The sequence below is a fragment of the Chrysoperla carnea genome, chromosome 2, assembly GCF_905475395.1.
Source record: "Chrysoperla carnea chromosome 2, inChrCarn1.1, whole genome shotgun sequence".
NCBI classification, from domain to species: Eukaryota; Metazoa; Arthropoda; class Insecta; order Neuroptera; family Chrysopidae; genus Chrysoperla; species Chrysoperla carnea.
The window spans coordinates 62,720,190-62,746,754 of NC_058338.1; the positions used below are offsets into that span (position 1 = coordinate 62,720,190).

At 26.9% G+C, this 26,565-nt stretch overlaps 1 protein-coding gene across 2 annotated transcripts in view; it reads right to left on the minus strand.

The window, feature by feature from the left end:
* The window catches only part of LOC123293396, a 115,436-nt gene extending 89,096 nt beyond the window's left edge, over positions 1-26,340 (minus strand). For both annotated transcript variants that reach the window (XM_044874207.1, XM_044874206.1), the window contains exon 1: positions 26,144-26,340. In XM_044874207.1, coding sequence (XP_044730142.1) covers positions 26,144-26,325 — 182 coding nt within the window. In that variant the 5' untranslated portion in view covers positions 26,326-26,340. The remainder of the gene's footprint in view (positions 1-26,143) is intronic.
* Positions 26,341-26,565: the final 225 nt, after the last annotated feature.

A 26,565-nucleotide genomic window follows, 5' to 3' on the forward strand; every position in this document is an offset into this window, starting at 1 on the left:
TCTAACGTTAATATTAACCCATAACCGATCGCTTAGCAACCTGTTGTTCACAACATCAACACATATCAGTAGTTTTGGAACTATGTTTCTTATCGCACGATATTTGTTTGCTGGTTGGGAGTTAAAACCAAAAAAACTGCAACAGACACCAAAAATCGACATTTAGATTATCTAGGAAACTAAAACTTTTTTCAATCGATTCAGGTTGACATGAATTTTGAAAAATGCAAAAATCTTTTAATATCTGTCGATTTGTATTTTTTGTCAAAATGTCATTTGAAAAAATTGATTTGTGAAAGTTATCAAGTTAAAGAAAATAGAAACTTAATGTACTCACATATTGGGTTGACTACTAAATTAGAAGTATGTCTTTTTGAAACTAATACTACAATTATTTCAAACAGAAAAAACTAATTGTTAATTGAAAAATAATTTATAAAAACTAAACTAAACTAAAAAGGGATATTTTAAAAGGAGAAAAATTGTGGTTCAAGGTGCGACACTCTCCCATACGTATTATTTTGATATTATTACACATTACAATGTTGAACTTTTATTTATTTATTCAATATCACATAAAACATTTACACATGAAGAATTGATTTTAGTTTATTATTATACCTGTAATAATAACATAATAAGACTATAATCAAATTTAACGGTATGTTACTGAAATAAAAGTGTACGAGAATATTCCCGTTTAAATTTTGCAAACTGTGATTCTACATTAGGATATAAGATAAGATATGGTAACCACCATATAGAATCGAATGTACCTAGAATGTTTCTATTCTATCAGAACGGAGGAAGGGTAAAGTTTGGTTGTTAATCTCGTTTTGTTTTTGTATAAACTAAAAATAAAACTTTTTTAGCGAATTAAGTAAGAAATTATGATTCCGACTGTCTATTTACAAGATGGCAAATGTATATTGTTTTATAAAAATAATACTCAACGCAAATCATTGGTAATTGATGACAAAAAACTTAGTCATATTCCACATTTAAATTTTTGAGGAGGTAGAATTTCAAATACGCCAAATAATGTACCTTGAATCTAGTAACATAATGCACCATGTGCACCAATGTGCACCAATGTGATTCTAGGTACACAAGGATATGAATTGTGTTACGTTATGATAATATACCATGCTTCACATACCATGTACTACGGGTCACACATTTTTATCGATAATTGTTTAATAATTTAATCTCTAACAAAAATAGTGTTAGCAAAAAATGAATAAAAATGACATAATTAACAGTACCATAAAAAAAGGCAATTTCCATTGCATTATTTTAATGCATGCTTTTAAAAATATAAATTTTGATTTGAGTTACATCTTCTTCCCCTCGGTTTTGGATATCAAAATATAAGAAGAAAAAATAAGCTATACAAAATTGGCCTCTCTCTTTGTTATGCGAAAAACTGAAATTTCTTCCACTCTTAATTAAACTTTTAGCGAAACGTAAATCGATATCGCTCTTCTACTGCAGTTTTATAAAAACACCAAGCAACTTATACATATAATAATCCAAATCAGATGTTTTTCCGAAACTACGAGTTTAATAGAACTGGCTCATTAATTTTTTATGTTTTAATAATAATCAATGTTGATAATATTTTTAAATTCATAAATCACCAAATTTCTAATCTGTGTTGAAAAAAATTACGTGCAATCATCGACTTAACAAGAAAGTATTACCGCATGATTTATTACTATTTGTTTATTTAATTACATAAGAATATAATTATATCCGTTGCGTTGATGAGAAAAAATAATTACCTACTGTATATGATTTTTTGGTAAATTAATGAAATTTTTAGTTAAATTTAGTTAGCCGTCTTCCAACAATAAAAAGTTCTCATGTATTTAAAATTTTTTTATTATATGTTTTTTAGTATTTTCACCTCCATATAAAATAGTATATAGTGTAAAAATTATGGATATGAAATGCATGTTTATACATGCTGAATTTAACGGTTTGCCGGAAATTATAAATTGTATCACATGCTTAAAATTGAAGAATATTCGTTGGGTCTCAAAGCAAATCATAGATTTTAACTGGTATTCATTGAAAATTAAAGAGAATTGAAAAAAATACACTCGAACCAGGACTCGGACCCGGACTTCTTGGATTCATGTCAAGCGCTCTACCTATTAGGCTATTCAAGTTCTAGACACGAATGCAATTTTTTTTATCATATTTGTAAATATTTAGTTTACCCCTGTATGTAGCATATTACATCAAAAATAATCGAATAGACCATGATGTAAAAATATCGTATGCATAATAAATTATGAGTAAACAACAACAGTAAGTAATGGTATTCATTCACTTTCAGACTTGCTATTACAGGGTCACTTTCGAAGTTTGTCACTATAGTAATACTGTGGTCTACAAAAATAAATGTTAGGAAGACTTGGCTAGCCTAAATGCCTTTAGTATGTACGTTGAGGTTGTGCGTTTGTTGCACCAGATTTTTTATAAAGGCTTCTCATTTGAACTGTTAATATAAATAAATGATTCAAATAATGTTTGAAGAAAGTAATGGTTTCAAGTTAAACATCTTAATGTAATCACGCAATACTACATAGACATTTTTATTTTACAAATTGTAATTTGTAATTATAAATATTTTCAGTGTATGTATACTAAAGTTTTATAATGTAAAGAAACTTATGATTACGATACGAACAAACATTCATACCCAAAAACTCAATCATTATTTGTTATATAGTTCCATATGAACTATTTGTAAAAGCTTGAAGCGCTCAATATCAAGAATGAATCGAAAAATAAGTAAATATTGTACAATATATAGCGTGGATGAGATGCTCGAATTTATTATTGATATTTTAAACTGAGCGCCTCAAGCTCTTACTAATAGTCGTGTATGAGTGACTCATAAAAAGAGCTATTTTCTACTTTTTAGTATACTTGTCCCTTAAAATGGATTTTTTATTAAAATTTTTATTGTCAATTTTGGGTATTGAAAAATCTTACAAATCTCAAATTTTTAACTGGAATAATTTAGAGACGGTCGATCACTAAAAATAAGAAAAAAATTTTAAATTAACAATTTAAAGTAATCTAATACAGTCCCGCCTGCATTTTCAACACCGATCTACCAGTCACTCAAAAATGATCTGGTTTGCGTGATGTACATCTAACATAATTCATTGTTATGATTCTAAAAACTCAATAGCATCACAATTACACATGTTTAATGTTGTGTATACAGTCTGGCTTAAATACGTACATTCCAATGCTGTTTTTACGATGTTTTATTTTATTTATAACAAACTTTTCCATAAAATCCTAGTAATTGGAACAAATCGAGTTATCGGAACACCCCTGTTTATTTATTGAGTCTCGATTATCGAGACTAATACTATAATTAATTATTTGATTATATAGGTGTGCGAAACTCGTGTGCAAAGTTACCTAAATATTTTGATTTGATTTGTTTATTTTTTTCTTATTAAATAAAAAAATTTATAATTAGAGGCAATTAATTTTCTGAAAAAAATAATATTCACTTAAATACAGAAAAATAAACAAAATTTTATTACTTTAAATAATTTTCTATTGAAATTAAAAGTTATTTTTTCAATAAAAACTTTTGTTAATCAATCATTAAATTTAGTTATTTTTCGTACTAAGAAAATCCTTTGATATCATTAATATGAAAACATTTTTAGCAGACATAAATAAACAAACAGCACAGGTACTTATACACAGTGTGTCCAATATCAACAGCCAATTCAACATCAAATTATACTTTTGAAATTTTAAGCATGAAGCAAAGATATAAAATATAACAAAACTTACACATCCAGTTGTTAAATGAGCTAGACCGTTGTAATTTTTGGGTCAAGTTTACCCTATAAAGGAAAATTCATCAAATTTCGATTTGCGATGCGATTTTTTTAAAGTTTTGGTTTTCTTAATTTTATAGAGGATGAAACTTAAACAAAATTTTCTCGTCCAGGATTTTTTAATTTTAATTTTAGCCCAAAAACAACAAAAGTTGAGTTTATCTATCGACAGGGCGAGTAATTTCTAAGATATCAACTAAATTCACATACGGAGAGACATATCCCAAAAGGATAATTGTAATTGTTATCTCAGATACTTGTTGTTCAATTGTTAAAAGTTATTTATGATATTACTCAAGAAATGTTCATGAAATTTTGACTCCTCTAAAAAATTTTCTTTGGTATATTTTCTACGGATATTTTTCCTTAGAGCAAAAGTATATTGTTTTTAGAAATTCGCAAGTGAGAGAAATTTTTAACATGTATTTATGTAACGGAACAGAATACAATAATTTAGTAAATTTGTCTCATTATCCTGATGAGCATCTTTAGGATTAACGATTAACTAAAAAATCATTGATGGTGGAAGCACAGATAACATTCCATAATATTACCAAATAATAGTTTTAGTTCCAAAAAACCCTTTTTTGTAGCTACCTGAACTCAAAAATAGAAAATTATTAATAGTCTATAACTAACTTAACTAAAATAACTTTACTTTTATCAATATCTGTGAATAAGATTTTTACAATGATTGAAATCCAGCAACCCATTCTTTTTAGGTGAAATGATTTTTTTCTTAACCACTCTATTTTTTTGAACTTATAGAAAGTATTTTCTACATTTTAGTTCAGCTAGTTACAAGAGCGTGTTTTCTTAGTTCTTTTAAACTATTACTAATTTTTAATTATGAGTAAGTACTATCTGTACAATAACATAATTCATAGTTTTGTGAATACACAAATGTATATTTATAAAACATGACTGATCGAAATGTTAATCAGATGAGCAAAGATAATAAATTTGATGATATTTTATTAAACATGTGCTGAAATATTAAAATCTTTTTGATTTTGAACTAAGATACGCAAATAAAAATGTTTTATTATAATTGTTTACTTTCGTTAAAACACAGATAAAGATTTGATGCTTTGATTTTACAAACATTATATTTAGTAAAGCAAAATTGTCAAAAAAGGGACTAAATTTGCGCTAAGTCGAAGTTCAAAAACATTTTAACAGTAAATTATCTCGACCAACATCGATTTTACGTGAAAATTGGTAATGATGAAAATTGTAATGAACCATATTTCTAATAATAATGTTTTTCAAATCTGGAATGTTTCGGATATTACAATTAGTTTAAAAAAATTACAGCTTGAACCACAGACAAATATTTTTCAAATATCGGTCTAAATCGTCTTGTAAGCCGGTATAGGTCAGATATCAGTCTAAATCATCTTGGACCCACCTTGTAAGCCATAACAGATAGAGCAAGAGTTATAAAATGTTCTTTATGTAAAAATAAACAACTTTATTTAAAAATATTTTTTCGTAAACATCATTCTTTGTGTGAGGGTAAACTTCAACTAATGGTTTGTGAAAGATTCTCAAAAACGACAAAAATTCTAGAAAATATTTTCAAAAGTTTTCGAAAACCAAAACAAATGGCGGATCAAAAACCGCCATAATTGTGTTTAAATCTCTTTAATTTATTAAAAATAATGCTATCACTGACATTCAAAACTTTCTATACACTGATATTTCTACAATTTACTCAGTCAATTGTTTGTTTTCAGTTATTTTTTATCTCAAATTTTATAATTTTCGAGTTTATTTAAAATTATGTTTCTTAAAAATTTTCTACATTATTTTTCGCTAAATTAGTTTTCGTTATACAGATATCGACAATTCTGCAAACGAGGGGGCTTATTTATTACATTTTTCCATCGTTCTACATTTCTTGTTCCAAAAATTTTCAGACAATTTTGTTTTTGGAAGTTTTTACTACTCGTATAATACTTGAATGATGAAATGAATTACAAAAGTAGCTTGAAGTTTTAAAAATAAATCTCGTTTAAATATTTTTAATTCAGGCTGGCATATTGTTCAATCATTTTCGATGAATCTTTACACGTATAATATTAAAAATGTTTGTTTAAATACAATTTTCAAAATAAATAAATTAAAATACGGACATAAAGATGATGATTATTATTGTTGTTGAAATATACTTAAATCTTCAATCAATCAAAATTTTTGTTGATGTCTGAAATGTGAAGTAAACAATTGAATCAATACATTTGAAATATTATAAAATAAATTCTTTTTTTAGATGGCTTGATACTGAGAATATTATTAACTTTTTGGTACAACAAAGATTGCATATACTGTTAAAAATATCATATATGGGAGAGTTTCGTATCCAAGATAAGCCTTGGGCATAACAGTTCACTTTTGGGAAAGTCAATTTATATCACCAACTTGTGGTGAAATAGTTCGTTCTCTTTCTCTTAGTTCGTTTTTTATTTTGAAAATTAAGTTAAAATCTTAACTACATTTAATACTAATGTAGTAAGTTTTTACAAAGAGAAATAAGTTTTCAATTCTCTTTAATTTATACAAAGAACTGAGAAACTAAGAGCAGAATTACCGATGAACTAATTCGTATAGTTCACCTAAAAAAAGCACTCTTATGAAATAGTTCGTGCATTGCACCATGTATTTATTGAGAACTATTCTAATACAACACACATTACACCACAATGTTCAATGAATCAATCCCACCGTTTGTACTCAAAGTCATTTTCAGTTCAAACAAGGAAACGGCATCAGAATTAATCATGATATTAAAACTTTGTTATTAAAAGTGAACAACGTAATTATAATATTGAGTACCTGCATAATCATTAAGTGGTACAGTACGTTGTTTTGATCCAACGCACATGACAGTACTTTTTTCAAACTTTATGTCCCCAACATTTTCCGGTACAATACATCCGGTTAACATGTTCATAGAGTAAAATTTTGTTACCCTAAAAAATATGATTTCTATTTTACTTGCTCATTGGTAAGATAGCAATTTCTTTCAAGAGTCGTCTATAATACAATATCTTTAAGGTACAACACTTTACCTTAAGAATTAAATACAATGTTTTCAAAGAATTATCTTTAGGAATATTATGTTATTTGTTTATAGAGGTGAACACACATAGTTCAAAGAATCATTAATTTTTTTACTTTATATTTAATCATACGACTCAATCATACAGCTTATTAAATTAATAATAAATTTTCTAAGGTCATACAGTTTATTAATTTCAAATAATATTTTGATCCGAATATCCACGATAAGAAAGCGAATCTTAATCTAAGCATTACTCTTTAACAAATGAGCTTCATTTCGGGCTGTTCCAATTTCCAAACGACAATCAAAAAATGGGTGACTTTCTAAGTCACCTGTAATTTGCAATATTTCCTCTTTATTTTGTGACTCTGGAAGGTCAAAGATCTACGTATACCATTTCAAAGAACTACATATCGAATATTGCAGGATCAAGAGGAAACAACAACTCTATTATTAACTACAACTCCAAATAGTTCGAATTGGTAGTGTGGATACGTAAATTTTTCTAACATATAGTATGGGAAAAAATTATACTATATATTTAAATTTTGTTGGGAACCAAAAGAAATTTTATTCATGAAGGCTTCAATTCGTTATTGATGACATTTGATAAATGAAAGTCAATAATAGTGTGGTTGGTTGATTGAATTCCAAAGCTAAACATAATTTTCTTTATCAACACCTGATGATCTAAAATTCAGGTGAAAAACCACACCTACTTCTTTAAGATTTAACAGAAGCCAGTTTGTTTATTTCTATTCATTTTTATACCTCTATGCACTCATTTGGTTTGTGAATATAAAAAAACTCAAGTGATGTTGAAGATCTATTCATTTTCATTGTTTGATTTAGGTTCTTTTTGCACTTTTTTAGAAAGGATTGAATTACTTCTCATATACATTTAAACTACCCATAACTCCGCATCTTCCCTCCCGTGATTTACAAAATCATTATGGAAATTTTTTTATATAAAATTAAATTTTTCTCTGTTAGTGGTAATTGTAAAAAGTAGACGTGAGCCCTTAATGAAATGAAATTTCTGCAAATTATTTTGTTTAGCTTCCCAAGAACTATTAAATGTAAGTTTGATAGCAAAAATTATTTAACTGTAAAATCATATAGAAATTAGTTAATTAATTAATGGGTTTTAACGTTTCTGGAATTTTCTGTTTTAGCAAAAACCATTATATGATGCCTACCATTTTGACGCATTGTGTTATCAGGAGCTTTATTTTAATATATTCATACGGTGCCAAAAACACAAAAAGTGAAAAACTCTACTACTATTAACATGGCATTCCGGTAAATTGCTTAATGTTCTTTATTAAAAAGGTCACCCTTAACCATTTGTCCAAAAGTCATTCAAAAAGAATCATAGAAATTTTACTTAATACACAAATGAAATAGATGGTGGAGGCGCAGTAAAATTATCCAATGTATAATTTCTTTGCGATTTCCCCAAAGTAGGGGGTACTTTATTAATCTGGTGACAATGTTCAAAAAAGTATTCAGTGCATTGTATCATAAAAACAACCATTATAATCAAAATACTTGGACGTTTAAAATTGTTATACAAAATTTTAGTAAACAAACATAAATAATAAATAATTCAGTAAATGTTGACAATCAAATAAAACCCGTTTTTGATTTATTTGCTTAAAAAGCAATTTAATCGGCAATGTTCTTAGCTATGTTTCCGAAAAATCAGTTCAGTCTGAATAGAGCTCCGAGTAAAAACCGCATTTGTCGGGTTTTTTGTTTTAATTTTATAAATTTCACTTGTAATAATTAAATTTAGATGCAAGGATTGAACCTTTGACGTTTCTACTCATCTAAATATTTTGTTTTATGTATGGAGGTATCGTGAGTAATTTAATCCAAAGTTTTTAAAATTCTATTACCATATAAGTAAGAACACAAATTTTATGCGTACATACAACTAATAATTACCGTTTAATTAACACTATTAATAAACAGAAGTAAAATATTTACTTTTTGATTATTTTCTATTCAATCGTTCAAGTGTGTTTTTTAACGCCTTTTTTGAATGAATAATAAAAAAAGTGTTACTTTAAATTTATGTATTTAAATAAGAAATTTAATTATAGCTTTTGGTGGCGCTCAAAATAATTATAATCATTAATAATTGAGTACATACACACACTGTATTTTAGAGGACAATTTTTAAATTCAGTTTAATTTCGAGAGAATGTGAAAATAAAAAGTAACTTTGTTTAAAAAAAAAAAATATATAAATGTTAGGTGCTGCAATACTTCGCTGGGAAAAAAATTTTAATCCAATAATTAGGTTTTTGTAAAAAATACTCTGTCAATAGATAGGGATGTCAGTGTCAGTCTGGAAACAAAAATTTCTATGTCGTTTTTTAAAAGTATAGGGACCGGTAGAAATAGAAAGATCGAGTTACGGAATTGTAGAAATCATAATGATGATCGCTAGAGTGGTGGCTCAGGCGTAATCAGAGATCATTTGAGCTTTCACGATTAAAAGATCTTGTTACAGAATTTATTTTCTATGGCACAGATGCATTTTTTTATGACCAAACATTTTAAGTCGATATTTCAATAATTTTATAATTCGATTGGGTTAACTTGTGGAAGTTGGTACGAGTATAATTAAGATTTTGGTTTGAGTAAATTTAGCGAGTTTTTGCGACCTTAAAATCCTAAATAAATTGCGTACTGTTTTTTTTTTTTTTTTTTTTTTTTTTTTTTTTTTAATTGCGGAAGTTCTATCTATAATTAATGTCTTGTAACCCCTGGCCTTTATGCATATATTGCAACAACTGAGTGCGGCAACAAATGAGTATTGCAGCAAATTGCAAACAAATTAATGACTTTCAAAATTGAATATTACTATACGGCATCTTTCGTAGAGTCCTGGTTCCTGTCAGCATATCAAGTCATTTATAAATACATCTCAATTGGTAATAATGCTTACTTTATGAACTTATGCCACTACGAACATTTTTATAAGGAGGTGTTTTCTTTAACGTTACTTTAACTCAAAAAGGCTTATTTGTTATTCCATCTAAATAAAAATAGCAATCTTTTTTATTCAGTGCTAGACAAAACTATTATTGCATTTGTTATTCAATTATTTTCTTATTTGAATAACAAAAAGAGGGTAATCTTCTATAAATTAAATTTGCTTTAACGGGAACCAATCCATTAACAAGAATTTTCGTGGAGTAAAAATTTATTTAGCTGACCATAATTAAACCTGGTAACACTTTATAGATATTTATCTATGACATTGTATACTGACGAGCCCCGAGACTACACTGCAAGCGTTGTAAAAAATAAATATCATTATTATAAAAAATACTTGCAAGATACCCGTCCACTTCGCTGGGTAGCAAATTTAGTATATTTTATGAGCTTTGATTATCCCCGACCAAAGAGTTCACAACTTTTAAACGGCTGAACTGTTTCATGTAACTTACAGTTTTTTAATGTACACATCATGCCCTTTATTTGATATCAGACTTGGGTATATTTGAAAATATTCGATTGTTCATCTCCTTATCACATCCTAAATTTCCACCTCCCGAAGGTTAAAAATAGATAAAAACAATACTTGAAGCTGGCTGTATATCTTGGTTGTATTTAAACTTATTCGATGCAGTACTTTTGAAGTTTTTGAAGCACTTCCCTTTACACAAATCTTCCAACCCCTTTCAGTCCTTTTTTCACATTAAAATGAATATACCGAATTTCATTTAAATAGTTTCAGTAGTTAAGGCGTAATTGCGTTACATACATACAGACAGACAGAGTTACTTTCGCATTTATAGGTAAGGATTGTCAAAATATAATGCAACTTTTTTTAAAATTATTTTATATATAATTTAGTACCATTAAAAATGTATCATTGAGTTTATAATTTATTACTAAAACCAAGTAATCAATATAGTAGATATTGGCTGGTATTGGTAATAACCACAAGCGGTATCAGACTACTTTTTCTACATACTTCCGATATTAAGTAATATAATTTTGTCCAAGAAAAGCCTTCAAGGCAGTGTTTCAGTATATATTCTGTAAACAACATCTTATTAAAATCTAACACTTCAATGCAATGTCATAAATTATATTTTATTAGTTTTTTAGATAATAACAGTTATAAGTTGTTATTCTTTAATAATATCATAATTTGCTTCGTATAACTTGCTAAGTTACAATAGTACGTTGGGATTAAATAATTTAGTAGTTTATTATTATTTATTTTCAAATTGTAAAAATTATGTTTGACGACAGCCATGAATTTTCAAACAAATATTACTTTCGATTGAAATTAAATATGAACAAAATTTTACAAAAACAGTCTTCTTTCTCTGTGGTAATATAAGAATCTATCTCAATATCATATTAAAATATAAGGCGATACCTGGATCGAATGCTTTCACACACGAAAGAAAAGAATAGGATCAAAAAGGATTAAAAAGAAATTTTAAAAAGTCTCCCAAGTTTTAAGAAATATTCTGTTCTTTAATGGAACCTTCTTGTAATCACAGTAAAAAGTGGTAAAAACAATTTCTAAATACACAAGGGCCCTATTGATATGTCATTTTATTGAATCATTTGATCCAGATTTCTGCTTATTTTTGAAAATGATATAAATTTACTCAGTTAGAATTTATTATGACGGAATCTACTTCCCAAAAAACAAAATTTGTTTGCATTTATCAATTTTCAAAATCAATTGCTTAGGTTTAATTCAGTTTCTTAAGTTATTTATCGGTTCGTGTATGTAATCTTCTTTAAATAAACCTTTTGTTTGCTCCATATTTCTCTTTCTTTTATCTTCTTTTGTTTAGACACAACTCCGGCTACTATAATAGAACAAATAGGCTCCTTAAAATCTAAATTAAGTAGAAAACAGAATTGCATTAGGAAAAAGTTTGAAATACTACAATATTTAAAAAAATTGCCCCAATTTCCCAGATCAGTTTTTTGTATTTTATAAATACGTATTTTGACTACCTGATGGATTAACTAATCGTAATTACTCTTATTATGTATGTTACTTGTTGCTAATTTGGTGGCGGACTGCACCACTTTGAGTTCTCATTTATTGTCTTGGATAATATTTATACTACATTATTTGTTCAGTTTTCTTAGTTTGTTAACTGCGCATTCAATATACGCAGTGAAGCCGAGAATATGTAGGCCGCTTTAAGCACATTAGTATACAAAAATTTCGGTGGAAAGTTTTTACTTAATAAAAAAAAAAACAAAAAAAAAAAACAACAGATTATGCCTTAAAAATAATTTTTATTTATATTTAAATATTATCTAATTACGTGGAAGTAAGTTAAATAAAATCGAATTTGCTGAAATGGATAAAAACACAATCGTATTATAATAAATAACAATTATCTTGTTAATAGTTTGCGCATAAATTGTATTGTAAAATTTTAGGCAAAAATAATCTGTTTAAATGGCATTTAATAGTGATTTTTACATTAGAAATTGTAAAAAATGGGAGAAAATAGTATAGATAATATTTTTCAAAATAGTGGTAAACTCCCAATATAACAAAGTATCACATTCATAGATTTTAATAATATTTTATGAACCCATAAAATTTGACTACAGATATAGTATGTCGTTACTGTGGTAGCGATTGACAAAAAAAAAACTCATGCACGCTGCAGATAAAATTATAACTTGAATATTATAAGTATTTTTATTTGCATTTTTAAGTGAACTTACACAAAATATGCAAAAAACGTATATTGCAAAAAAAAACCTCAGAACATGCCAATGGAAACAACATTTTTTCCTGAATATTAATTAATTATTCCAATTCGATGATTTATTATTGGTATGCAAGAAACATATTCGAAATATATATATTTTTTGATATAAATAACTATAATGGTTATACGAAATAGTTATTAATACAACTGATTTATAATACACTGCATACAGAATACATTTGATGACATTTGCCGCTTCATTTTGTATTCTTTTGTTTTTAATATGTGAGAGAGTTGTTTTTATTTAGAAAGGTAAACATTCATATACTGGGTGCTCAAAAATGTAGAATAGAAAAAATAATAAATGGATTAATAATCAATTTAATAGATCGAATAAAATCTTATTAATGGGTTTGTGCGTACTTACGCAAGTTTTTTATTTTGAAACCAAATTGTAAGACCAAATGAACAATTTGAAATGGGGAGTATTTCTCCCCACTGGTTTATTTCAACAATTTAAACTCTTCTGTAGTTTATCAATAATCATGTGGGCAACTACAAAAAATATTCTTTTCCAAAATACATTATATTTTAATGACAGCTTTATTTTGAGGATCATTGGCAGACAAGATGCTTAAAAATGTATATTTGTCAGAATTTTTGAATAATTTCATCTAGAATGATATAAACACAGGTACATAACTACTTTAGTTACACGGTTTTTAACAATGTTTAGACATTATTTGCTTATTGACTCTCTTGAATTTTAAATAGTGCATCAACATGTTATGACTTCCATTACAAAATTTTATTTTTTATTCGTAGCTATGAATTTTTATAAAATATCGACATGTGCCCTTAAAAGTTGGTTTCAACTTAACTATACCACCTGACTTAATGAAAAATGGGGATTATGCTAGTTATTAGGTATGAAATAAAATAGTTGTTTGATAAGGGATGAAATATTTTTCCTGAATAGCTCGCAAAATAGGATAGTTATTGCAGACCACGATGTCCATCAAAATTAAATTTGTTAAAAACTAAGCTTTAATTTTAATGGTTTTACAGGCATACATAAAAAAAGCTTATATATGTATACTATAAAATATTCAAAACAAATTTTGTTTCTTATTCTATAAATTTATAGAAAAGAAAATTATTTTTACTTTCTTACTTTATCAAAAAGTAAAAAGGAGTGATAGAGTGAGACAAATTCCCTGTTGCGTTTTTTCAGATCCATAGCTAAAATATGACGTTATCATTCTCATTTGAAAACGTAGCACTTTCGAAAAGCATCGTAAAGAGAAAGTTTGATAGACTCGCCAAAGGGAAGATTCAAGAATGTATTAATCATTTAACAAATAGGGTGCTGCCCCGCGGACCTTTGATTTGAACATATTCAAAGCTCAATAAAAAAAAACAGAAGTAACAGTTTGATGTATTACAATAACAATAATAATTTCTTACTGATTTTATGTGAATTCCAAACCGCTTAACTTACTTACAACGAATATACAAATGTGACAATGTGGAATGTTTAATGATGTCTACAAGCCACATTTGTACAAAATTTAAATAAATACATTTTTTTGTTGACATTAAAATCCTTTTTTTTTTGTGTGTGTTCAATTTGGTGGTGAAAAATGGTTAAGAATACAAATTAAAGAAGACATGCTGTCTCCTTTAAAAAACCCAATGCCAATAAGCATATTGTAATAATGGTTAGTTTTTTATCGTAAAATTTCCAGCTTTGAATATCTGAAACTGCTTTAAGAGGCTAATAAATTAAAAACTTTTTTTCGAAATAACTAAATAGGTAAAATTTGATTACTTAATAAACTTTGAGTAAAGGATACCACAAGGGACACGTTATTAAAAAAGATTATTTATACCCATGAAAGCTAATATACAACAAGGACTTATATTTTCATTTTTCATACCAAATCCATCACAAAATTTTTATTTCATCAAATTATTTGCATGGATTTATATTCAATCTTAGTATTGCAATCAAACCGTGTTGTAACAATGGAGTTATTCGTAGTACACTCTGAAATTAAACAAGATCATGTCAATTAAAAAATTTACAACTTTTTATATCTCTATCTTCTCTATATATTATAAATGCGAAAGTAAGGATGTTTGTTTGTTACGCTTTCACGCTAAAACTAGCGAACGGTTTTTAATGAAACTACACAGCAATATAGCTCATACCTCAGAATAACACATGAGCTATAATTTATAAGTGATATTAAAATAAAAATACACATTTACTATTTAAAATTTTTACAGATATCTGTAATTTATAGTTATAACTATAGTAATTTATAGTTATAGTTGAACCATAATTTAAGTATTCTGTAAAAATTTTAAATAGTTAATGTCAAACCATTCATGGCCAACTTTTCTACTATACTCAATGAACTATGACTGTTTTACATTTAACAAAATTGAAAACTGTGCACATCAAGAGAGGTGGAGGCTATAAAGCGGTGTTTTTTACTTTTAAGCCCAGTGAAACGGGCGGGTATCAGGCTAGTACAAAATATTTACATTCCAAAGCACTTCTGTGTAACATACAACAAGTTTTATAACTAATTATACAAAAACGTCACGCCAGTTTCAGTTTTTAAAACTTTATCATATTTAGATTATTATATATTTATGGACAAAAAATGAATCAAATTTAAGTAAATAAGATTAGTTTCTGACGTTATATTCGATAAAATTCTACATAAATTTATCAATGAAATGAGATTTTACTTAGAAATAAAAATAATTATCGTCTTTTTATGAAATAAAACACCTTTTTTTATCAATAGATTAAAATTACTATGAAATTTCATATCTATACAAATTACAATTGAAAACAATAAATTTTGTCATAAATTTTTTTATTTCATGATGTTTATTAATTTTAGTAATGCTAAACTTCTTAAAAAATAGATAATTTTGTAATGATTCAGCATAAGGTGATTAAGTTTTATTAAAAGTAGGTGTTTTTTTACAGTGTGTTTGGCAGTAGAGGATTAGTGAATAAAAAACGTCTTATATCATATTTTGTAAAATAACAAACTTTATTTGATATTTGTTTAAAAATTCAACTTTAGATATTTCGAAATCCAAGGCAGAGAAAATTTTACTGTTATTTTTCGTCTATATTCATAAGCTATAACAAAATTCCTCATCACAGTTAAAAATAAGATAAAACTAACTACAACCCTAAATCTTACTCTTTTTGTCATTGAAATATTCTTTTTATGTCCTTGAAATATGCTTACTTTTTATTCAAAAGTTTTTTTTTTATTCGTCTTTTCTATTCTAAATGAAAATCATAAAAAACTTAAAAATGTCGTTTTTTTCTCCATATTAGCAATAAATAAAAACTCGAATTTAAAAATTGAATAATTAATTAAAGACTCGGATGACTCCCCCTGAAAGTTTGATAATTGATTTATATGTTAACATCATATAAAAAATCAACCCTTAACTTTTAAGTTACTCCTACCTGCTCCTACATCCTGAAATACAAAATTGAATTTTTTCCCGCAAAATTTCAAATCTTATATTTTAGAACATGGAGATGAATATGCTATAATTCATTATAAATTAATCTTCATAAATATCAAATTTAGAAAAAAAATATCAAGAAGACAAATTGTAGGAAAGATAGCACACTTGTAAGAATTTTTTACAGATTAAATATGTAAAAGTAAGTTTATAAGAAGTAATTAAAAATGAAAAACCACTATTCATTGAAAGAGTACACTTTCTATCATCTCCCCTATAATCAATAAAATTATTTGTAATTATTATTTATAAAATACAATAGTAATGCGAATTTTAGAATCATAAATTTTTAAGGTCAATGTTATTATTTAAGTAGGTGCGTCAGAATCACCTGATTATCAATCACCCACACAAAATAATATAAATGTATTGAAATTTTCATGAAAGTTTGAAACAATGTAAAAAAAATTTTATAACGATCCCAAATGACTTCGTATACTTATCAAGAACCCCGCACTTATCGTGCTCATATTGGAATAGGAATAATCACTAAGCAAAGGTATATTATGTGTATGTCGATTTCTCGATTTTCACCCCTTAAGAAAATTGGATAAAATCAGGACCACTTTTTGTCTCCTCTTAGGATAAATACCACATAATATAATAATTTTTATCGAAAAAATCAAAACTCAGATAATCTTTGATGATTAGACGAACAGTTTCTGAGATAGAGACTGGAATCACATGCGACATAAAATAATTTAAATCAAAAACTTTTCGTAAAGGATTTATTTTTATATTCTTTAAGTCAAAATTACTCGACTTTTGCTAATGGTACATACCTCTTGAGAAAATTGCAAAAAATCAGGAACATTTATTTGTCTTCGATTTGGATAAAAATAATTTCCTGGACTATATTTTAATTTGTACATAAATATTATATTTCAACAAAGACTATTTCTTGAAAACGTCAATTGCCAAGAATTTATGATTTAAATGCTGTTTTAAATTCAAATTAAGTATTTAGCATTAAATAATGACTTAAAAGATTATAACTGATACTCATAAGAATTAAAATATACACGTACTTAAGTATAAACAAAATTAAAAAATCTTTTTTTAAATCTTGATTCAGCATTATTATTTAATACTTATACTGTTTTGATATAAATGCCGGTAATATAATTTATAAATATAGTTCTGCTTAAAAGTTTATGGCATATTTTATAATCAGCTTTTTTCAAATCAAAAATATCTATTTTATTAATATGACTAATCATTTTATATTGTTTAAAAAAATACTTAAGTATGTTTAATTAAGACAAGTTGAAGAAATTGTCATAAACTATATCTTCGGAATTATTCATAGACTTTCGGAATGCAATAAAAACTCATTCAATCATTCCGCAAATAAGAAAAAATTTTAAACAGTGAATTATTTAAAATTAAGTTCCAAAATTGGTTAGCTATTCACTAAGCACTTTTAGAAATTGATAAAAACATTTTTTTTAAACTGGCTTGAAAAATTGAAATAATATATTACATACGATTACGTCCTACAAAAATAATAACAATCAATTTCATTCAGAAAAAAATTTTTGGCCAAAAAATTTTATTCTTATTAATAGCTAAATATTTATAACAGGAAGATAAATAAATACTTTATTTTGTGTTTAAATTGGGAATTGGATATTCTTAAGGAAGGTGCAAATTTCAGAGAGGTTATCGAAATTATTTAAGGATAGGAGTTGAATTTTCAGATAACTTTGAGATTTAAAACAAAAAAATTTCGCAACCGAAAAATAAATTTTTGCAATATAAATGCGTCTTTTGAAATTGACTGCAGTAGATAAAAAACAAAAAGCAATCATTGATTCAGTCTTGGAATCTAGATTACGTCTAACGTCTAGATTATATTAGACTAGCTTGATACCTGCCCACTTCACTTGGCTTACAAGTAAAAACATACACTCAAAAAAAAACAAAATATATATGCAGTTTTTTGAGAAGATGGCCATGAATTGTTTGAAATTTACTATTTTAATTTTTACAGAAATCTTTAATTTTTGGTTCGAATGATGACCATAGATGAAGCAGTATAATGTCAGATTAAATTCAATTTTTCTTAAAAATATATCTTTATAAATTATAGCTCATGTGTTATTCTGATGTATGACCTATATTGTTATAAAATTTCAATTAAATCTTTTCGGTTGTTTTTGCGTGGAAGCGTAACAAACAAACAAACAAACATTTATAGGGAAACATATAAAATATATAGGGATAACAATTGGTTCGGATTGGTTAGAATGATTTCAACAACCCGTTAAATTATGTATAAAGCATAGCCAGTATATTATCGAGATTTTAAGAAAATAGTTCAGAATTTAAAGAAAAAAATTGCCAAATTATATTAACTCTAGAATTTGCCCTGTATGTTTAAAATAAATACCTATGGGCTAGCAATTGTAGTTAGTTTAATACAGTCATTCATTCTCACCAAATTTCACATTTATAATGTATCAGGATTAGGATCATTATATTATATGGAAACTCATAGAACTTACGATATTATAATTTATAATAATTTTTTATTGTTTTTCTCTTTTCACATGTAATTGCCAGAAAAAATTCATACAATAAAAGTAGTAATTATACATGCAAGATAGAGATATTATTTAAATAAAGAATATTAACAATTTATCTATCTAAATAATATAATAAATACAGATAATGGAATAATTATGTGAGGTAGCGCTAAATTTGGTTCTGCGCGCAACGGTTATGTATGTAGATTTACAAAAATTATTCAATATAAATACTGTTTTATAATTATTACATGAACCTTAGAATAAAACGTCACAAAATCACCTGATAAAGTATGAAATTTAATTTTACAATATCAACATTGACAATAAGTAAGTAGACAGCACACGTCATTCTTCATACTAAATTTTTACATATAATTTTTTAAACAATCATATTTACAAAAATTTATTTGCGGTATTCGCACCGTGCGTGAGTTTTATTGGAGGCGTTTCCATGTTAACGATACACTACTTTAATTATAGAATTGTATGGATGCATATATAATTGTATAGATTGCATTTATGACTTACATTGAAAATTTAATATTATTGTCTCACAAATTTAAATAAATAATTATGATAATTTACATTTGAAAAATAATAGTTATTTGTGCTATTTGATTTCTTATTTTCAGAATTTTTAATGCATTAAGTTTAATTAATTAGTGTTATTCAATAATTTTAATTTGACATTTTCTATAACATTAACATGTAAAGAATTGCAAATAAGTCATAACAGCCTCCTTTATCACCAACATTTTTCACTGGAAGCGCTGGCATCGATTTTATTGTCCCTACCATGACTACGCACACAACAAATAAAACTACAAACAGTAAGTAGGAAAATAGTACGGAAAGATTTCTATAAGTTTTATTTTTATTATGATACTTCTATAATATTCTAAGTAAAATGAATAATGAATTTGACCTTTTCAATAAGAAGTTGAATATTCATAATTTTTATAAAATTTTCATAACATTTTCATAAAGTTTTGTTGATCTTAATCGGCTGTTGTTAAGATAAAGTCACACATAAGAAGACCAGTAAGGTAACTAATTAAAAAAGTCTTACAAAAACTAAGAAAACATGCCACAGCTACATACAAATATTTTATAGATAATATCTCTATCGAAGTTCTTTATTCGATGTGATTTAAGCCTTCATTCTTATATTTGTAAGAAACTGGATATAGAAAATTATACTTTCTTTAAAATATAAAATCGAATATTTCAAGACACATAGAAAATCTTTTCTAGAAATAAATAACTGAAATTATCATAAAATGATTGGTATCTGTAGGTTTTTATTCAATAAACAAATAAATTTTCCGCTTGCTTGTATTTTATTCAAAGCTGAAATGGTTTGGTTACTGAATTGGTAGTTAGTTGGTGCGTTTGTTTTGAAACAGAGTATAACCATAAGGTGATTGTGTAAATGCATTTTTAGAAAATTTATAACTAGGATTAAAAAATTTTTCATATTATTTTCATGTAATATTACAGGTCATAAAAAGATAAGACCAATAGAAAAAATATTGGTTTGAAGTAACGACATTCACAAATGTACTGTTTATTATATTAACAAAAAAACTCCATCTAAACGAGCCAGGTTACATCTTATTTTAAAGATATGATAAATATTTTACGATAAGTTGAATAGTATTTTTAATCAACGATACTAATCATGTACCTGCATTAATTAATTTTTTAAAACTATTAATTTTTTTTATTTAATTCGATCATTGGGCTACGTTAGATTCTAATGGCTGTAATACACAATCCGTAGAGCCCATTGTGATACCACCTTTCCGGTGATAATCCGCCGCTTATCAGCTCCTCAATAATTTATAGAAGCTGAGTACACATCTTTCATGCCCATCACAGCTATTAATTAAATTAGTTGTTTAATCCCCGAACCAAAAAAGTGTTATTATAAGTTTGACCGCTATGTGTGGGTGTACTAGTCTGTCTGTCTGTCAAAATCGGTTCAGCTTAAAGGAAGCTTGTCGCCCTATAAGCTCAGTTGGTTAAGGCGTAACCAATTCCTCCCGCGGTATACTTAGAGTAGCGGGTTCGATTCCCGCCGTCGCGGGAATATGACAACTATTAATAAAATTAATTTAATTAATAGTTGCGATGGGCTGGTGTAGTGCATGGTATATGCATGAAAAAGGTGCACTAAGCTTCTGAAATTTAGGAGCTGATAAATGAAATTATCAGCGGAAAGGTGGTAAAACACATATATGGAATCACAATGGGGTCTATAGCATACATGTGTCCTTCGTGGACAGCCAATATATCCTAACCTAACCTAACCTAGAGGAGGCTTAAGGAAAAAGGTTATTTAATAGAGAGTGTTCTTTGATATGTTTCATGTGCTTAAGGTTGCGTACCCGAAAAAATTGTACAATTGTACACCTCTCTGTCCAATCCTGTATAGCATACTATAAACAAAAATTAATTTAATTCTCAAAAAGAAATAAAAAAAATTAAATAAAAGTTTATTACAAAGTATAATAGAATCGAATAAACTATAATCGGGAAGTATTTTTACAAGAGTATCAAATATCTTTTAAAATTTACATTGAATATTAATATAACTAATTTATTTTATTTGTATGTAGATGGTACATGAATTTAAGGAAATACCCCCTTTCATATAAAATAGTGATATGTTCTGTAATTATTTAAGGGTTCCTTAATACATATATGATTATTTCAATATTTTTTTTTGTGATGAATAATATGAATATTCATTCTTCCTAACTGATTTTTTAACAAATCCATTCTATTTTTACAGGAATTCAAAGGTATGGAACGAAATAGTCTCATGGTTGCGCAAAGTACAAAATTTTATTTTTGTATTTTTTAATTTAATTTAATAAAAAAGTACTCTTGCGATTTTCTTGCTAGGCGCTTATTTTTCGAAATAAAAACTTCTGAAAATTAAAAATACAATTAAGTATATGCGTTTTTCATGGTGGATCGATAATGTAAGATATCTGACGATGTTTATACCATGTAGGTATACATGAAATATACGAAGGTATATTAAGTTAAGTTCCAAGTTTATAACGCTTAAAAATATTGATGCTACCAACAAAATTTTGGTATAGGTGTTCAAAGAATCACCTACTTAGTCCATTTCCGTCTGTCTGTCGTCTGTCTGTCCGTCTGTCATCACGATTACTCAAAAACGAAAAGAGATATCAAGCTGAAATTTTTTAGCGTGCTAAGGACGAAAAAAGTGAGGTCAAGTTAGTAAATGAGCAACATAGGTCAATTGGGTCTTAATTCCGTAGGATCCATCTTGAAAACCGTTAGAGATAGAACAAAATTTTATGTAAAAAATGTTCCTTATACAAAAATAAACAACTTTTACTTGAAACATTTTTTCGTAAACATCACTGTTTACCCATGAGAGCGCAAATTATACGCAAATTGTATAGTATGTATTATATGGGTATATCAGTTATAATTGTGTGGCATGTATATGTAATGTAACAGACTAATCAACACTGTCTATACATGGTTTTTCAACAATTAACTCAGTCAATAGTTTGTTTTCACTTGTATCATTTGGAATTATCTTTTATTAATAAAAATCGGAAATTTTTTATTTTTCGATTTGTAATGGTTAGATTGATATTAGTCATGAAATAACTATTTAAAATTTCATGTACTTAAAGTCTCTAATGCATTTAACACTCAATTTCGTAAGGAATCTCAATACAAATAAAATACAAATATAGAAAATAGTTTTTTATACAAAGGAATAAAAGTAATGATTACATATTTAGGTTTCATTGTTTGTCTATTTAAAAATAATAAATATAATTTATATAAATTTTAAAACTCAAAAATAGCATTACTATATATGCAACAAAAAATAATAATTCTTTATTTTCCTTTTATGATCTATTATTTAAATTATGATTTGTATGAAAAGCGCAGCAGAGAGTATCTACTACTGTTTTTATTATTATTTTGAAGGGATGAATGTCAAATGCAGCGTGCTTACAATCCCAAGGGAACTCACAAACAAACCAACTTGTCAGGGTTGAGAGATCATAGTCACTTTACTATTATTATATACTCTCAAATGCTTACTATAAATAAAAGTATCACCCTAGTCTCTTTATTTGTAAATAATAATGCCTGTTTAATATCAACACTGATTAAAACATTACATGTAAAGGAAAAGACGAATTATAATCACAGGATAAACAAAAAAAATATCAATTCAAATTTACAAAATATTACACACTAGATGTGTACTTGCTTACTTGACTAAATGAACACGACTGTTATAGAGAATTCCGTACCAAAAAAAATAGGTATAAAGTCGGCGTATATTTTTTGGAATTATTTGCAACAAGTTAAAATTTGTATACGCGTACGTGTTTCTCTAACCTGGCCTAAGCAGGGTGGTAATGATAGATTTCCACGCGTTTTAATAACGGGGCCCGACTAATGATTTGTAATACTACCTGTTTCAAATTGAATATATATTGTATGAAATATATAAACGTATAATAAATGTAGTCCCTAGTTTGTAACGCTTAAAAATATTGGTGCTACAAACAAAATTTTGGTAAAGGCGTTCATAAAATCCATTTTCGATTGTTCGTCTGAATGTCTGTCTATCTGTTCGCCCGTCTGTAAACACAATAACTCAAAAATGAAAAGAGATCAAGCTGAAATATTTATAGCGTGCTTAGGACGTAAGAAGTAAGGCTGAGCTATAAAAAACAAACAAACACAAAATATATACAATACATATACAATATATACAATGCAAATTAAAAATATATACAATACATAGATACTATATAATGGTTCTAACCTAATTTGCGCCCTCACATTAAATAGTGATATGTTTACGAAAAAATGTTTCAAACAAAAGTTGTTTATTTTTTTATAAGGAACATTTTCAATATTTCAACTTTTATTCTATCTCTAACGGTTTACAAGATTAGTCCTACGAATCCAAGACCCAATTGACCTATGTATCTTTCGCCTCACTTCCTCAGTAGATATACTGAGGAAGTGAGGAGAAAGATACTCTTATTATTATTACACAACGCTAATCAGCAACACCATATACCGAACTTTTTTTCATGGTAGCTCTGGAAAATATTACATTTTAAAATTTCCATAATATAAATTCCAAACTGTTACTTTTCACATCTGAATGAAACCGACCTTCGAATCAAATTAAACTGTAAAATCCAGATACAGTGCAAACAAAATACAGAACCTCAGTGGCATAACATCAATAAAACACTTGCGATATCATATGCATATCAATTAAACATAGTGTTGTTAGGCCATTACTATGATTTATTTTTAAACTCTGCACATTTAGCAACAATATATTTAGCCCAAAGTTCTAGAATCTAATCTTTAAAAAAAATTTATAGAATCGAACTTTATTATAATAAAATAATGCTTAGGTCAATTACGTAATTGATAAAATTCATAAATAACATGCTTCGAGTACATTCAAGGACATTCAAGTATACTTTATTTGGATAAATTTGTCAAGCTGATAACTTTTTTAATTAAAGTTATTAATAGTAAACGATAAGAATGAACCATTTATCAATCAGAAAAATGATTTTCCTGTAACAAAATTGAATAGCGACTTTTTCATAAACTAGTACTTAAGTCTAGAGCGAATGCAGAAGTTTAGCAATGGAGACACTGCCCCACTTTATTTAATCTTAGCGAAGGAAGCTTACTCAAGTAATTAATTTAAGACAGCATGCACATGTTTGAGCTCGAAAAATAACTTTTATCGATATACTTCAAAGCGAAATATGTTGGGTGTGTAGGCGCACATCTTACGCAGACAATAAACTTGACCTAGGTTTTCATGGTCAATGAAAAGCTCTCTTCTCCATAACTAGTGTAATCGATAGATGAAGGCTTTAAATTAAAAAGTTGTTATTGGTTAAAATAGTAACAATATTTGTTCGAAACATTTTTCCGCAAACCGTACAGTTTAGTCAAAAACGGACTGAAACGTTTTGCCCAAAATTTTTTTTTCTTATCAAAATTGTCATGGTCCGATAGCTCCAATAAAAGAGGTTTGTTTTTCTATAAAGACCATTTTTGTTTAAATTGAATGAGCAACGCACAAAAAACTAGATTTTTGCTATCAAATACTATCTAAACTATTCGGTTTAGATTTGATAGATATGTGAATGGCCAAAATTTTAAGAGGCGTCGATATCCATATTCCTATATATTATAAATGTGAAAATAAGATTGTTTGTTTGTTTGTTTGTTAGGCTTTCACGCAAAACCTACTGAGATATTTGAATGAAACTTGACAATAATATAGTTCATACATCGCATTAACACATTCGCTATAATTCATAAAGATATATTTAAAATTTAAATTTATTTTTGTGACATTTCTGAAAACAAGTTGAAGGAGATACAATTTATGGACATCTGTTCAACCAAGGTTATCAAATTTGATACATATACTTTTACCTGTGTAAAACAACCAAAGAAGTGTACTTTTAATTATTGCATATTCATTTAAAAGAAGTATTTGGAAAGAAATAATCATTTTTCATATTGCCAAAAAAAATTGTTAGTTTTACTGTTAGTTTTAACATCTATTTTCTCTTTATTTATTTCCATTTTTATGTCACCTTTAAGCAATAGTTAATAATATTTTTCTAGACAAATTAATTATTTGGCATTTCATAAAACATGAAAGCTACAATTTATGGACTTCTCCATTCTTATGTCACTTTTGAGACAATACAAAAAATTTTCATATTATTTTATTTACATTTTAAATCTTTGCCAGCTATTTACGGACAAAACGCGGACGGAGCCGCGGTTAAAAGCTATTATTTTATAAATTTTTAAAAATTTCTGACTTGAGATTTAATAACAGCGCCAATATATTATTATTAAATAAACAATTACTCGGTCATAATTTCCAGATTAAACAAAATTTATTCATACTATCCTAAAAGCAAATATCTATGTATATTTACATCATAAACTTAAAATTTTGATTGCTTATTGGACATCAGAGAAAATCTATTTGAGAGCTCTGACTTTAATTTAAGCCACATTTGTTTCTGTAAATTTGTTCTAACTTAGTAATTAAAATAAAATAGTCGAAACAAATGTTGATTTATCTAATTTATACCCCTTTGAATATTTTTTTAGTAATTTGTTCCTTTTGCAAAATAAAAATACGACAACATATACACTTAGAGTTCACTGAACTCTATAAAATTCATAATCAAAATTTTATAAAAATTAATGATGTCTGGAGATATAAAAAAAAATCAATCAAGAATTTCCCGCGTATAAATAAATAAAATTATATAATTTACTTACTTGTATCCAACCGACATTTCTTTCGCTGTAATACCCTTATAATGAATACGTAATTCTTTTTCACCATCAGATAATACATCCATTACCATAAAATCTTTAAATGTACTATTTTCACAACACACCTGTCCACAAATTATAATAAAAATCCACAAAAATTTTAACAATAATACTTTTAACTTCATATTTATTAATTTTTTTTTTTTGCGGAATATTTTCAATTTAAAGAGTTACTTATTTTTTTTTTTTTTAATTTTTGATAATTAAATTTTTCACGTTAGAAACAATATAAATGTCCATATAACCATATCAATGTCAGTTTTTAGAATCACATTCAAACCCATTGGACAAAATGTTTTTCCACCAATTATTATACAACAATCATTATGCTTCACGATTAATTGTTTATGAAAAACTGATAACAA